The sequence below is a fragment of the Haliotis cracherodii genome, unplaced genomic scaffold, assembly GCF_022045235.1.
Source record: "Haliotis cracherodii isolate W230 unplaced genomic scaffold, xgHalCrac1.p SCAF_11, whole genome shotgun sequence".
Taxonomy (NCBI): Eukaryota; Metazoa; Mollusca; class Gastropoda; order Lepetellida; family Haliotidae; genus Haliotis; species Haliotis cracherodii.
The window spans coordinates 1,655,452-1,670,264 of NW_027266266.1; the positions used below are offsets into that span (position 1 = coordinate 1,655,452).

Below are 14,813 nucleotides of genomic sequence, written 5' to 3' on the forward strand. Positions count from 1 at the left end.
CATATGCTCAAAAACAGTAATATTTCTGATATGTAGGCAAAGTATGTCCTTTGTAAACACACCTACCATCATCTGTGACACGTGGAACTGCTATGAAGGGAAGTGCTATTGTTATCAGTGGCTTATTTCATCATTAATACGTTACTCGTTACCATGAATTCATACGACTACTACCTTCCAGCTGGAGAGGTGCAGCTATGTTTATGGTAGTGAATACCAATTTTATCTTGCTCTTCCTTTGTATAAAATGTTTCACCCGGGTGTCTCATTTACCGTCACAGATCTTATTTTGGGTCTTATTTCGGAACGGTGTCTCTGTGGTAACTGGTGCACGCAATAGATACTGGTCTTTTCACATTGGATGTATGAACACAGAAATGTATAATGAACACACCCTGTAATACAAAAAGTTAAAAAAATACAGAAGTTCACTGATGTTAAGTAAGGTGGGGTACTCGTTTGCTAAAATGGTTCCTCATTATAGTGCCATATATGTTGTGCCATTTTTACTTAAAAGCAAGTAACGTACTCGGTGATTCTATAATTAGGAGACCCAGTCTAACAGGCAAGAGCCCTATTGTAATGGTTCTGTTTGTCGTTTATTATTATTTATTATTCCGCCATTCTCTTGTGCAAGATATAACTCAACAACCAGTGGACAGAATCTCTTCCCCAAAATCATCAGCATCTGGACTTATGTGAAGTAGATAACACTAAGACTCAAATGCTCTAGGCCCAATGTCCAGTGGCGGATAATTCAAAATTAAGAAACTAAGAGCAACTCTCACAGAAACCGATAGTTTGATGGCTTTTAAAGCTGGCATGCGACAGCAGCATCAGATGCTAATCAATTTCGCCTCGACGTCCCATGTCGCCAATGACATGGTGTGGCAGCCGTATTGGATTGAAGATTGCAGCAGTGTTCTCAGTAGCTGTCTGACAAAATCCTCTCGTCGGTATCTATCCGAGCATCAGCAGCTTCTACATTTTGCTTACTTCCACGTCACAAACTGTCTTTTAGAATGCTAAGATACGTGCATTGGTGGCCGCCATATTGAATGCTACTTCTGTCCGAAAGTAACTGGCAAAACATTTTTGTGTGCCTTGTGTGTCTTTTTTAAAACTCATTATGTAAAGTTTGTTTTTTAATTCGTTAGACGCTAAAGTCGATAGCGTCGATAGACGCTAAAGTTCAGAGCATTTAGGGTTCTTAGTTAATTGTCAAAAGTAAGGATTGAAAACTGTCTGAATACAATAATTTCACAAACTGGCATGAAGTATCATGCATATCAGACGCTATAGGCCCAACAGCTTCTAGATCTGGCATGTGACACCATTATGAGATGCTTATCAATTTATACTGTAGTGTCACGGTAATGAGGCTTCAAATACTCGTTGTATTTGAAGCTGTTGTATTTGAAGCCTCATTACCGTGGAATTGTTTGACTGTTGACCAGTTCATGCATCAATGTAAAGGCAGCGAAAAGGTGTTTTGTAACGTATTTTATTAAGACGAAGCATAAATAAAATATGGGAAATACGCCAATTATCTACCTTTGTATCCAACGAGAATCTGTTGTAAAATAATAGAATAACCTTGGTAATGTTTCTATTCATTTTTTAAAGTCCATTAGAGAAAACACATTTTTTTGTTAAAGAGAGAGTGACAAAATAAATACATGTAACGGGAATTACTATGATCTTTGTCCATTATTTACCATATTTTTCAATCTTGCTGACTGTACTTAATGGATGTGTTCCTTTGGTTTAAGGTCACACGTGTCATCTACATTTAGCTTTGCAATAAATTGAGCTAAAGTTACAGTACATTCAGTTGAAAAGTGATAGGCAGGCATCCTTTATTTCAAGTACAAATCGCTAAGTTTCAAGGTAAGCTACAGCCATAATACTTTTTTCTTTAAAGTCCTAATATGTAGTAAGCATCTGTATCCGAAGCAACAGATGAGACATATTCCAAACCGGAAGTACTCAACTCATGAGAATTCCGTTTTTAAGTTCTCGGTAAATAAGGAAATATTTTCGAAACCAGAAGTGATATAATCCAAACTAGAAGTGCCAACAGCGAGAAAACACCTTTGGCCTTCAGATTTAAAGTGTTAATGCCGTAAGAAAGTATTATCTGAATCGGGAAGTTAGACAATTCAAAAACTGATAGTTTTCTTGTAAAACGAGCCATGAGCATGGAACTTTATTTATAAATGACACAGTACAAAGACAGAAAGTACTCATACTTTTGTTATAAACTGAGCTAGAACTATTTGGCTTTGTTTTGCTCAAGGTGTTCAGTTTGTATACCTATTTGTTTTGGAAACCAGAAGTAATTATTTCTTTGAACAAACTGGAGGAACATGAGCTTACAGAATACTTTGTACTTGGTCTAACTGATTTACACACGCGGTCGCTGTGTGATTTTACGTCTCATCAAGAGAGGTTGGCAAGAATATTTATTTTATAAATCAAAAGAAATTTAAAAGTCAACGCCAGAGAGGAATCAGTCTCGATTATCTTCCAAAACAAATTCCACAGGACGTGAAATGAGAAATAGTGGTAAAATTAAATAAATAGATCACTGGAAATTACTTCTCTACGGAGCTGTTTTATCTTTTCCATACATTTGTAAGTATCAACATGTTACATCATTTCCGAGGGTTGATCAGTGTCCACAGAAAGTCATTTTGCTTGTATCTTCAAGCAACACATAACCCAAATTGGACTTTAATGTTGGAACACAACAAGAATAAAAAAAAGATTTCAGATTTATGCACAAAGAGTCAGAGTGACAAAACTATGCCCAAAACTGTACGACAAGACGGATTACTTCCAATAGTCAAAATTTCACAAGTTTTAAGGTACAATTGAGCATGTACTTTCTACGAATATTTCAAAAAGCGTCATACAAGTCTTGCTAAAAAATTCTTGTATCAAGGTGACAAGATTCAAGGCCTTAGAAAAGCTCTCTGAATGTATTATCGTACATGAATATGGAAATGTATTTGTCGCAATTATCGGTGCAACGTGCATTGATCTTTATTGTTAAAAGGATGTCTAATGGGGTATATGTGATTTGTAGCTTCCACAATAACCACTGTAACATTGCACAGCAATTCCATGTTATCACGTATCTAAGAGTGTAAACAGGATTTGTGGATACCGCAATAACCACCGTAACATCGCGCAGTAATTCCATGTTATCGCCTGTCTGAGAGTGTAAACAGGATTTGTAGCTTCCACAATATCCACCGTAACATCACAAAGTTATCACCTGTCCAAAGGGTAAAGGTCATTTGTAGCTTAGCTCAGTCGGGATAATCGCCTACACAAGGGGAAATATGGGATTTACCGTCCCAATATTCGTCTGTGATCATGACCGACTGTCCGACATTTGTGTGTTCATACCCGACTGCCCCGTCATTGGTGTGTTCATGCCCGACTGACCTGACATTGGTGTGATCATGTCCGACTGTACTGACATTGGTGAGCTTATGACCGACTGTCCCGACATTGCTGTGCTCATGCCCGACTGACCTGACATTTGTGTGTTCATAACCGACTGACCTGACATTTGTGTGTTCATGCCCGACTGACCTGTCATTGGTGTGTTCATGCCCGACTGCCCTGTCATTGGTGTGTTCAAGAATGTGCCTGAGAAAGTAGTACAGTCAACATTATGTTTGTGACGTCATAATGACCTTAAGGTCATAGTCAGTGACAATAGCGTCAGGGGTAAATGCATTGCTGTGTGAGTCCACATATACACAGAGAACTACAGAGGGAAGCATTGATAATAATACTTTTGAATTAGGTTGGAGTTTCAAAAGCCTAATGAACATTTTCTCTTTTTCATTCGTAAATGGGTATCAATGTTAAAAAATTTATTACACGAAAAAACACAGAAACGGCTTACATGTATGCAACGAACATTTGGATCTCGAATTTACTGTCTCTGAACAGTCATGTGTGTTTTTAGCTGCATACAAGTTTCCCCACATTAATACTCTCATCATTAGTGTGTTTATGCCCGGACATTTATGCGCTCAATGCCCGACCGTCCTCTCATTGCTGTGCTCAAGTCCTGACATGGGTGTGCTCATGCGAGATTGATATTAGTGTGACATTGGTGAACGGATGAACAACTGTCCTGACATTGGTGTACTCATGACCAACTGTTCACAAGCGACGCGTCATGTTTAGCAAGTTCCTCTGAATGTCTACCATAGAGTGTCAGGAATTACCCAAACAGGAGTACGATGGTGTTATCTTTATTGAATGGGTTAGATGTAAACAACACACGTGTTTCCGTCTGGATAATATGAACATGCTTGGACCTATGGTATATTGCTCTCCTGAAAAGAAATGTATGGTGTCACAATAGAAATTGTCCCTCTTGTCAAACATCTTGGTACAGAGACTGCTATCATTTTGAATTTCTATGCACAGATCCAGATATGTTGTTTTCAGCTTAAATCTTAATTGTAATCATAATTAACTGCAGGTGTTTACTGGCTAGGATAACAAGGCTCAGGCATCTTGTCTTTCGTGTTGTGAACTTCGAACTGCATCATTTGCATAAGCACCGGTCAGCAGGGTAGGTCAAGTGTGCAGTCAGTCTGGGTTATCACCTACCTGAGGGGGTATATTTGATTTATAATGCTTTAACAACTGTAAAACCCTGCAGTCATTCGTAGCTCTCACTATAACCACTGTGACACAATGCATTCTGTAATTATTTGATGTGAAATATTGTCACGTGGCGTTTTTATCTGTCTTGTATGCACGCTATGTTATGAACACCGCCACTACCGCCACTACCGCCACTACCTCCAACCCCCACCCCCATCCCCCTTATATCCGTATATTAAATGATCAGCCACTTAAGGAGACTGAGGTCTCCTTTAATAATTATTTGCTGTGGTTTTACGTATATATACTCTCTCAAAAAGGGAACGCATAACGAAAATTGTAATTTGATGAAGAAATGTAACAGGGTGGGTTTTTCAAAAATATTTGTTTTGATAATGATTTCTCTGGTGTTTGTCTTAAAACGTCATATCCAAACGCATCCCGCATGAAAAACACGTATGTTAAACCATGATTTTCGATAGACGCATTTAATGTCACAGAACACGTTTTGCACGTGCAATGCGCGGGAAACTCGGGGACCACCTCGTGTCGTGGATGGGTATAAAAGATCGATCTCCGTCTTTTTTCATTCACTTTATTTGGAAGTTTGTGAAGACTGCAAAATGCCAAGACTGAGCCGCGCCAATCGTCACATCGCCATAGGTCTCCTGGAAGCAGGACAATCTCAACTCACAGTTGCCCGTCGAATGAATGTTCATCAAAGCACGATTTCCCGTCTCTGGGAGAGATATCGGCAGCAGAACTCGGTGGAAGATGGGCTTAGAAGTGGACGTCCTCGAGTCATCACTGCGGCGAAAGACAGGTACATCCGGGTACATCACCTGCGTCAGCGAACAGCTACAGCGACCACTACCGCTAGGCAAATACCCGGATTGAGAAGGATGTCTGCACAGACTGTCAGGAACAGACTACGAGAGGCAGGTTTAAGAGCAAGAAGACCCTACTGTGGCCCCGTTATGCGTCAGCAGCATCGACGTCATCGCGTTCATTTGGTGAATTGGAGTCGAATCTGGTTCAGCGATGAATCAAGATTTTTGTTGGAACGACGCGATGGAAGAATGCGGGTGTACAGACGACGTCATGACCGTTTTGCCGACGCCTGTGTCCCCCAGGTGGACAGATTCGGCAGGGAGGGGGGGGGGGGGGATGATGTGGGGAGCCATATCCTACACTGGAAGAAGTGAGTTGGTGTTGATCCAAGGCAACCTGACAGCGCAACGCTACTGCGATCAAGTCCTTCGTCCACACCTCCTTCCCATTATCAACCGCCAGAGGGAGCTATTCCAGCAGGATAACGCCAGACCTCATACGGCACGTGTCACGAGGGCCTTCCTCCAGAATGTGAACATCAGTGTGCTGCTTGGCCCTCCGGATCACCAGACTTAAACCCGATAGAACATCCGGATGCCCGGGACAGACGAGTGCGACAGCGTTACCCACAGCCCCAGACACTCCAGCAACTAGCACATGCACTACAGGCAGAGTGGGCTACATTGCAGCAACATCAGATTCAGAGACTAATTCGTTCTATGCCGAGACGATGTCGCGCAGTTCTGAACGCAAATGGTGGTCATACGAGGTACTGACTTCAGCGCCATCAAACGTCGATGTGTGATTCATAAACTGACTTTTTCTGCTGTCTTATTAAACAGTGATATCTTGACATTTCCTGTGTAAAATTTCTTCGAATTCCATTTGCTATTAACTTGTCCACAGTGTATCAAAATAAAAAGAAATCTGTAGTTTAAATTCTTATATGCGTTTCTTTTTTGAGAGAGTGAGTGAGTGAGTATGGTTTTACGCTGCTTTTAGCAATATTCCAGCAATATCACGGCGGGGGACACCAGAAATGGGCTTTCACACATTGTACCCATGTCGGGAATCGAACCCGGGTCTTCGGCGTGACGAGAGAACGCTACCCGACCGCCCCTTTTTTGAGAGAGTATACTTTTTATCGTATATAGACACAATACACATGCCCCCCAAAAGTGGCCAAGAGGGGATATTGCTCTCCCGCGAGAAAGTGATAGAGCGATAGAGCGATGTCCCCTCTCGGCTACCATAATATACCGCATCAACACAAATTGCAAATTGACATGTCTAAACTATCTACTGTAATGCTTATAAAACAAGTCAGTGGATGAGGTCTTTATTAACTTTATGTCGGATGTGGCAATATACTGGCGTTTGAATCTTAAAAGACCTGGAGAACCAGTAATGAAAATAATTAATTAACAAATTAACCCGTGGTATGAACAGAATAGAGAGCATAACAGATGAGGGATGGAAAAGACAAATTGTTGTATGTTTGTTGTTTAACGCCGATATTCCAGCTATATGAGGATTGTCAGTAAATAATCGAGTCTGGACCACACAATCCAGTGATCAATATGATGAGCATCGATTAACGCATTTGGGTTACGATGACACGCATTATCCAAGTCTGAAATAATAGTAATTATAGTATAGCAGATTCCACATTGTGGATGCAAGCTAACTGGCGGGTTCCCCATGCGAAAACAACACTTTGCTGCTGAAACTGACACAAAATATCTGCCTATATTTGTTTATTAAGAAGCCATGTCAAGTACCCCTTTATGGCTATGGCCGCATTACCGTGAACTAATATCACACGACACCCTACATACAGACTAGAGTATCACTTCTAAATGCCTTTCTAAGACCTTGAGTGACCAATTTAAGCCGGTAAAATCAGCAATAATATTTCATATAATCTGTTGGATTGTTCTAATTTTTTAATTTAAAGTTTGATATACGGCTTTTTCCATTACAAGAGAGGCCGGTCACATGACTGATCCATCCTTGTGAAAAATACACCTTAACTATTGTAATATCGACTCCATTTTAGTCTTGGCTGACATTTACAGTCTACAGCAATCTATGAATTTACCTTCGTATCTATTTGACACATAATCTTCTTTATCATGACCTTCCAATGATCGACCAACTGATCAATGAAGAGGAGGCTCATTTACAACTTCGGCCATCGTGTCGGCCATTTTGACGTCTTTTACTTGTAAATGTTGTAAATGTATTAAGACGCGCTGTCATTGTACCCGACTTACTGAGGTAGTTCTTAACAGACCTTTCTCATCAAATGATATTATTTGAATATATTTGTTATAAACAAACTACAACAGATGTTCCCGTAGAGCAAGTTGAGCATACAGACGCTCACGTGACTTCTCGTTTTTAGGGAACTAAGCTCCGACGTTCATACAGATTGGCATGTAAAGGTTCTTAAATATAGACTGATGCATTTTTTATTTGTCACTTGTGAGCAGTGGGTATTTAGCCGTACCACTTGAACAATGACTGGCTCTGGTCTGTTGTCACTGTTCACATTCATATCGATTACATTCTGTGTCACATAGAGGGACGTTGAAATTGAAAACAGCCAACACTACTTACTGTGAATACTTATCGGCTGCCTTTGTCTGACCAACTCAGTTATAAAAGCTTAGCACAGATGGTCATAGCACATCACGATTGAAAGTCAGATTTGAATTAAAAATATAAAATCGATTTCCACCTCTCCCCACGTATATGCAGCACCTGCCTGAAGGTGGCATGTCCTGTTTTGAAATATTATCAGTTGTCACTATCATTGAGGGATGGAAGAGTAGTGAAACTTTCGTTCACTCGGATGGGGACCGGGGACTGATTTCACAAATGCCCTGTGTATTCAATCGATATTACTGCAATGTTGTTTAAAGCTTGCTTGCTCATTCGACAATTATTTTGTAATTATTGCAACATTTCAGTTTGCTTTACTTGTTAATTGATTTTGTATGCATACAAATGTTCTTGAGATCATAGATATAGCGAACTATGACAGTGTTATTTCAAATAATTGGTTATGCATCATTACATATACTCAACAACTAAAGTTCCTGTGACACCAATATTTAAGTGTATTTTTCAAACAAGTAAAGTTTGGTTTTCAATATTGTAGTACATGTATGTAATCAAGTCACAAAAACGCAACTGCTACAGAAAAGCATGCATTCCATGCAAAAGTTGACTTTTATGCAAGCCCCAAAATCGCTACATCCGGGTTCCACAGCTGCAGGACCATTTCACCACGGCGGCGTCAACATCCTCACAACTACCGGGACTGCATCGAATATCGGATCATACTGTTCGAAATCGTCTGAGAGCAGCCAGTATTCTAGACAGGAGACCCGTGCAGCGTAACATCCTGCCGCTGCATCATCTCCGTGCACGTCTGCAGTGGTGTCATCAGAGAGTTAAAAGCATTAAGCAGATGGAGAAGTGTTCAGTTCACAGACGAGTCCCGTTTTCTGCTGGGACGTGCTGATGGACGCGTGTACGGACGTCGTAACTAACATTATGCTGAAAATTGCGTTCAGCAAGTGGATCGTTTTGGAGGTGGAAAACGTCATGGTGTGGGGAGGCATTCATCACGGAGGCCGGACAGCGCTTGTAGGAGTGGATGGTTCTCTGGGCTACGCTACCGAGACGAGTTCCTGCAGCGCCACGTTGTCCCCTCCATCAACGCCAATGGCGCCATCTTTCAGCAGGACAAAGCCAGACCCCACGTCGCACGTGTTTGCACAAAGCTTTTGCGTCAGAACAACGTGCCTACGCTACCCTGGCCTGCCCGCTCTCCAGACTTGTCCCCCTATCTGTGGGACGTGCTGGATCGTCGTGTCCGTCAACGTCAACCACCGCCACAGACACTTCAGGAACTATTTGCTGCACTAGAGCAGGAGTGGCAGAACATCCCTCTGGCTGTCATTCGGACTTCGATGGTGTCTAGTGGCAGTCGCTGATAGCAGCTCTAAGCAGGCCGTGATGGTTACTGATGGTTTCTGTTCAGTGCATATTGATACATCGCAAAGAACAATGAAAGAACGAAGGGTTGTTTATTTTACGATAAAACATTGTTTTATCATGGCGTCTTTTCTGGAGACGTCATTTATTAGACTACGTTATATTTTAGAGGGGAGTGTCCGATGAGTTGTTCCCCATAGATGTAGCTAGGCAACGCAGAGAAACGCAACTGCCGATCAATCACATCCAAAGTTTAGAGAGATATGACGATTGTCATTGGGAAAAGGTGCAGGTAATCGATGTAAGGACTGAGAATGTGTGGGAAATACCCACCTGTGCATAAAATGGACTTGTCCGACATTGACGAGGTCGGATTCTATTAAGGGAGTCATCAAAATTCAAATACGGGGAAATATTTTGTAACCTTTTACATTTCATCATCAGCCTTTATGAGGTTGTACATAATGTAGATATCCCTTCAACAAAACAACGTGAATGTCGCTCCCCTGGCCTCTCACCAATCGAGCACATGTGGGCCGGGATGAGATGGATCGGTGCCTTCGACGTCAACCACGTGTTCCACGACACTCCAGGAACTGCTCCAGCAGATATGGACAGATATCCCACAGGACTTTGTGCGACGCCTGGTCTGTTCCATAAGACGAAGATGTGTTGCTTGTGTACCGGCCATAAAATTTCCGAGTCCCGTGATGGGATTCGAACCACTCACCTTCTGATCCGAGGTCGGACGCCTTGTCCACATGACCAAAGAGGTTAACCCCGTCAGCATGCTGACAAGGTAAGGATGTCATCTGTGGGATGACTCCACGTCCTGCTACACTTGCATCGCCACCAAAGGTGGACACACATAATATTGATTTGTAAATTGACATTTTGGCATGTTCATGTTTTTTATGAATTCACACATTTTCTGAAGTCACTATGGCAGATTAACCATTTTAACACTAAAAGGAGTCTTTTATCTGTTGCAAACCGAAATTGTTTCAGATTTGGTAAAAAACATAACTTTGCATTAAATCTTATTCAATGTAACAGGAACTTTTGTTGTTAAGTATATTTATTTTCGAAATAACATTATTATACTCACAAAAGCCTTTCTCCTGGCCAGGTATCACAACAGTGAAAGATCAACTGTGTCTTAAAACTGCTAAGACATGGCTTTATATAATCAAGAGACAAAACGCATGCTTTTCACATGTCAAAATGGTGTTATTTGGGCGACCCGTTCCAGTATTAAGGATGACATCTACCCCTACTAAAATACACCTCAAAAGTTATGATAAAAGAGCACATGGTGTGACAACAAGTGCTACTCATGTAGCCAGTGTTACAATGACGATGGCCAGTGACGGACATTCCAAATGTACGGACACTGACTCCGAAGACCCCGCGGTAGCCCGGATACAGTGACGTTCAGTGCTGTGTAACTCTGTCGCTGCACGTGCTCTCACCGAGGGGGAATGTTTCACGCGACAACAGAAAGCACTATCTGTTGACAATTAGATGATGTGCGGCTCTTCTGATCTCGCATCCAACCATGAAAGAATTAAATTGTTTTATAGGCATTACTTAGAAGTTGGCGTATGACAAGGTAGACACAATTTTTATGGATAACAACTTCTTTAATACTGTAAAAAGCGACGTTTCGGTATAGATACTTATACCGTTGTCAAGCACGATCGCTTTTTACAGTATTAAAGAAGTCGTTATCCATAAAAATTGTGTCTTCCATGAAAGGATTTGCAATAGTATGTTTGACATTTTCAAAAATGAGAGTTGGAGATTCATAGTGACGCCGACTGAATGCGTGACTGTTATAGTGCTTATTGTTGACATGACAGTGCGTGACACAGTTGAAGCGTTCGGAATATTGATGATATTTTAAAATATATGTTGCCTATAGAAACCTTTGGGTGAGATTTAACATTGCATCACCGTGTATGATTTACTGTAGTGCCATGTGACTTTCTCAATTAAAGTATATTGGAAGCCTGACTTAAGCAATAACAGTTGGACATGATCATGCAGGCAGATAGAGCATTGTGTATAAATCAATATGGTGCGTGTGGATGTTTGTGACTCGGGCAGTTAACTGTGATGCCGTACTTGGTAACAGATGAGGTTTAGCTTTGAAAACCTTACATGTATTTCTGTTTTTTCTGACACAGACTCTACCAAAATGTCATGTTTGTGTAATTGCTTGCATGAAACTCAGAAAAGATTAGTAGATTGTGCTTACTAACGGATGAAGTTTAGCTTATATAACATCCGTTATTGCTGACAAGGCGTTTGTGTAATTGTTTACATGAGGCCCAGAAAAGATTAAAAGCCCTGTCAATAATAATACAACATCTCGTGTTGTGAAATACAAAGCACAGTTATCAAACAACTCACAACAGCAATGTTCGAAAGTATAAATAAGTTATTCTGAGGAGAATATCACATCTTCTTTATTAAATGTTTGTTTTACATTCCTGGCATGGTAGGCCTTATAATTTGCATGTGGACATTCTACAGAGCGACAGAAACACGCACTCTATACACAGATGCGAGACAGTCCCACATACAGATGATATGTAATATTTTATAACAGGGGGATGGGGTAGCCTCAGAATTAAAGCGTTTGCTCGACACGCCGACAACCCGGGTTCGATTCCCAACCTCTTTACAGTGTGAGAAGCCAATTTCTGTTGTCCCCCGACGTGTTATTGCGGGACTATTGCTAATGGCGGTGTAAAACAATACGCATTCACTCACTCTGCAGTGTTAAAAGCAAACCATGCAATACTCGTCATCCAATGGGTAACAGGTACACTGTGCATCGTAATATTCATATATTACTGCAGCTCCAATCCTTGATGTATACTTTTGACATTTGAGGTATAATCTACTAAGATATCAAAGAGCATCATACTGCTCTTGCTCAGAAGTTGTTTGATCAAGGTTACACGACTCAAAGCCTTTGTAAAGCTTTCAAAATGTTAATGGTAGGCAGTTTTATGTTTAGGACATTTCCAAATTTAACGCAACAGTGACAAACATGACAATGCCATTCCTTATTTTATGTTATCATATGTTCCTGTGTTTATTCAGGTGATCAATTGACTTGCCTTTGTATGTGTTTGTGACGGATATCACCGGTTGGGCAGGATACGCTCGCATGGTGTCGGGTGCAATTCTTTATTTTGTGCCATATAATCCTGTGTTTTTTCAGAAGATCAATTGACTTGTCATTGCACCGGTTGGCTCGCCTTTTCGCGAACACCTGGTGTCATCACTACCTGATAGTTACTCATAAACACAATCATGTCCATGACACAGTCGGAATCATACAATCGACTTTAACAGAGACTTCTTGTGGCTATGGAAAGGGACTTTTCCCTTTATTGATATCTATTGAATATTCTCAACGTGGGTTTAGGCAAACAAAAACCTACATTTGTTTTTATTTGTTAAAGTGTTTGTTGCGGAACATACTTACCTTTGCACGAACACCTGGTGTCACCACTCATTTTAAGTGATGCAGTTGTAATCACACCCTAGCATGATGTGTGTCCTGTCATTGTCTCATCTTCTCTTCTGTTACTCATTCATCAATAATAATTTTCACCACTATTTTGCCTTTCTCTCCCAACGGAACATCTTTCAATTGTGTAAAGTACTGAAATAGATTGCATACAACCCTCATCTTTAGTACTAGGTCCCTGTCTGTGAAAAACAACACAACTGGTTATGTATATTATGGACGCTCTTATCATGCATTTTCATTCACTTTCATTTTACAGAATGATTAACGGGTATTTCGCACATTCAGAATATTTGGTTGAATTATTAAACTCTCACAGTAGATGATCCTTCCTTTCCGTTCTTGTGTTTAGTTTACCTTTAACAAAGTTCATCTTCCAAAACATAACAATCTGTCTCCCGAAAACAGACAATTCACCTGTGACTGCACTGTCGATAATGTCAGCTGATTAAGCCAACATGTTGCATCCTCTCTGATATGCGTTCGTCTCATAACCATAAAGATCACAACGATACTTTCAGCTGATATATTGTTTTGATAATTAGTTATTTCAAGTTTTGTTATTGAGACATGGAATAAAAACAATAAAAATATCTTTCTATTGTTGAATAGCATAACGTCCTCATATACACGAAGGTGAAGAAACATACTCGCGTTTGGTGTGCACACTCAGTGCTGGGGCAATGGCAATGCTACATTGATTACCAACAGCTGTCACTTGCTGGTTCTGTCAACGCAGCCATTAACGCCTGTGTACTGATACATGATAAGTGAAGCGATCAAGGCCAGGTGTAAACATGTGTATCATGAAGTGCACTATAGCATGAAATGTACAATTACACCCTAGAATGATGCGTGTCCTATCAGAGTCTCATCTTACCTTCTGTTACTCATTCATCAATAACTAAACAGAGATCAAATCAACGTTTCAGCTTGCATCAGTTAACCCTTACTGTTGTGAACATCTATATTTAATGTACAAAAAATAAAGATGACAATTCTTTACCAGCTCAAATACAATGAATAAGCAAAGAATTTAGAAAATGGAATGAGGGATGTTATCGATTTATAAAGTATTTTCAAGCAGAATACATTTGCGGTTCATTCTATATTTAATGTATATGACAAATTCATGATGGCACTTCTTTTACCAGTTAAAATACAATTAATAAACAAAAATGCTTTGGATTTGTTGGAGGTGCAGCCATGAATTATTTAACGTAGCTCGTAAGGATTTGATAATAACATGTTCGTGTGAGACGAGAAGGTGATTTAATCAGAATGGATTTTCGCCCTTTTTACCAATATTCTAGCAATATCACATCAGGCTTTTGCATTTTCTGTGTGAGGATATTTACTGAAGGTCATGTAGGTACGTACAGCATGAACCTTTTAAAGCATGTACACTGTGGGTCAACATTTTGTTTGCATATGTCTACTAATGCTTGAACAGCCAATATATAGCCATACATCTATTTCATTGTTTATTTATGTGGGTCCATACGGTGAAACAAATGTAACTTGTTTTTATGCAGACATTCATAAAACACGTTTTCAGACTTTTACTTTGCTTGACTTTGTAAATGTAACATATAGGATATATGTCAGAAGCCACATAAAAATATTACTAATGATTGCTACACACCCTACTTGAGTGTGATATTAATCTTTCAATCAACTGTAACGTTTGGTAACATTTGTTCAAAAGGATGATGCAAGAGTAGGTGTTAGGTCCTGGTAGATGAGTATATATGTCTCCCCGTTCTACCTTCACTGTCGGTGTGGA

At 40.3% G+C, this 14,813-nt stretch overlaps 1 protein-coding gene across 1 annotated transcript; it reads left to right on the forward strand.

Moving 5' to 3' along the window:
- Positions 1-5,264: 5,264 nt before the first annotated feature.
- LOC139456007 (uncharacterized) lies at positions 5,265-9,479 on the forward strand. The gene is made up of 3 exons (XM_071237527.1): positions 5,265-5,464; positions 6,043-6,241; positions 9,057-9,479. Exons 1-3 carry the CDS (start codon positions 5,265-5,267, stop codon positions 9,477-9,479), a joined length of 822 nt encoding a protein of 273 aa, XP_071093628.1.
- Positions 9,480-14,813: the final 5,334 nt, after the last annotated feature.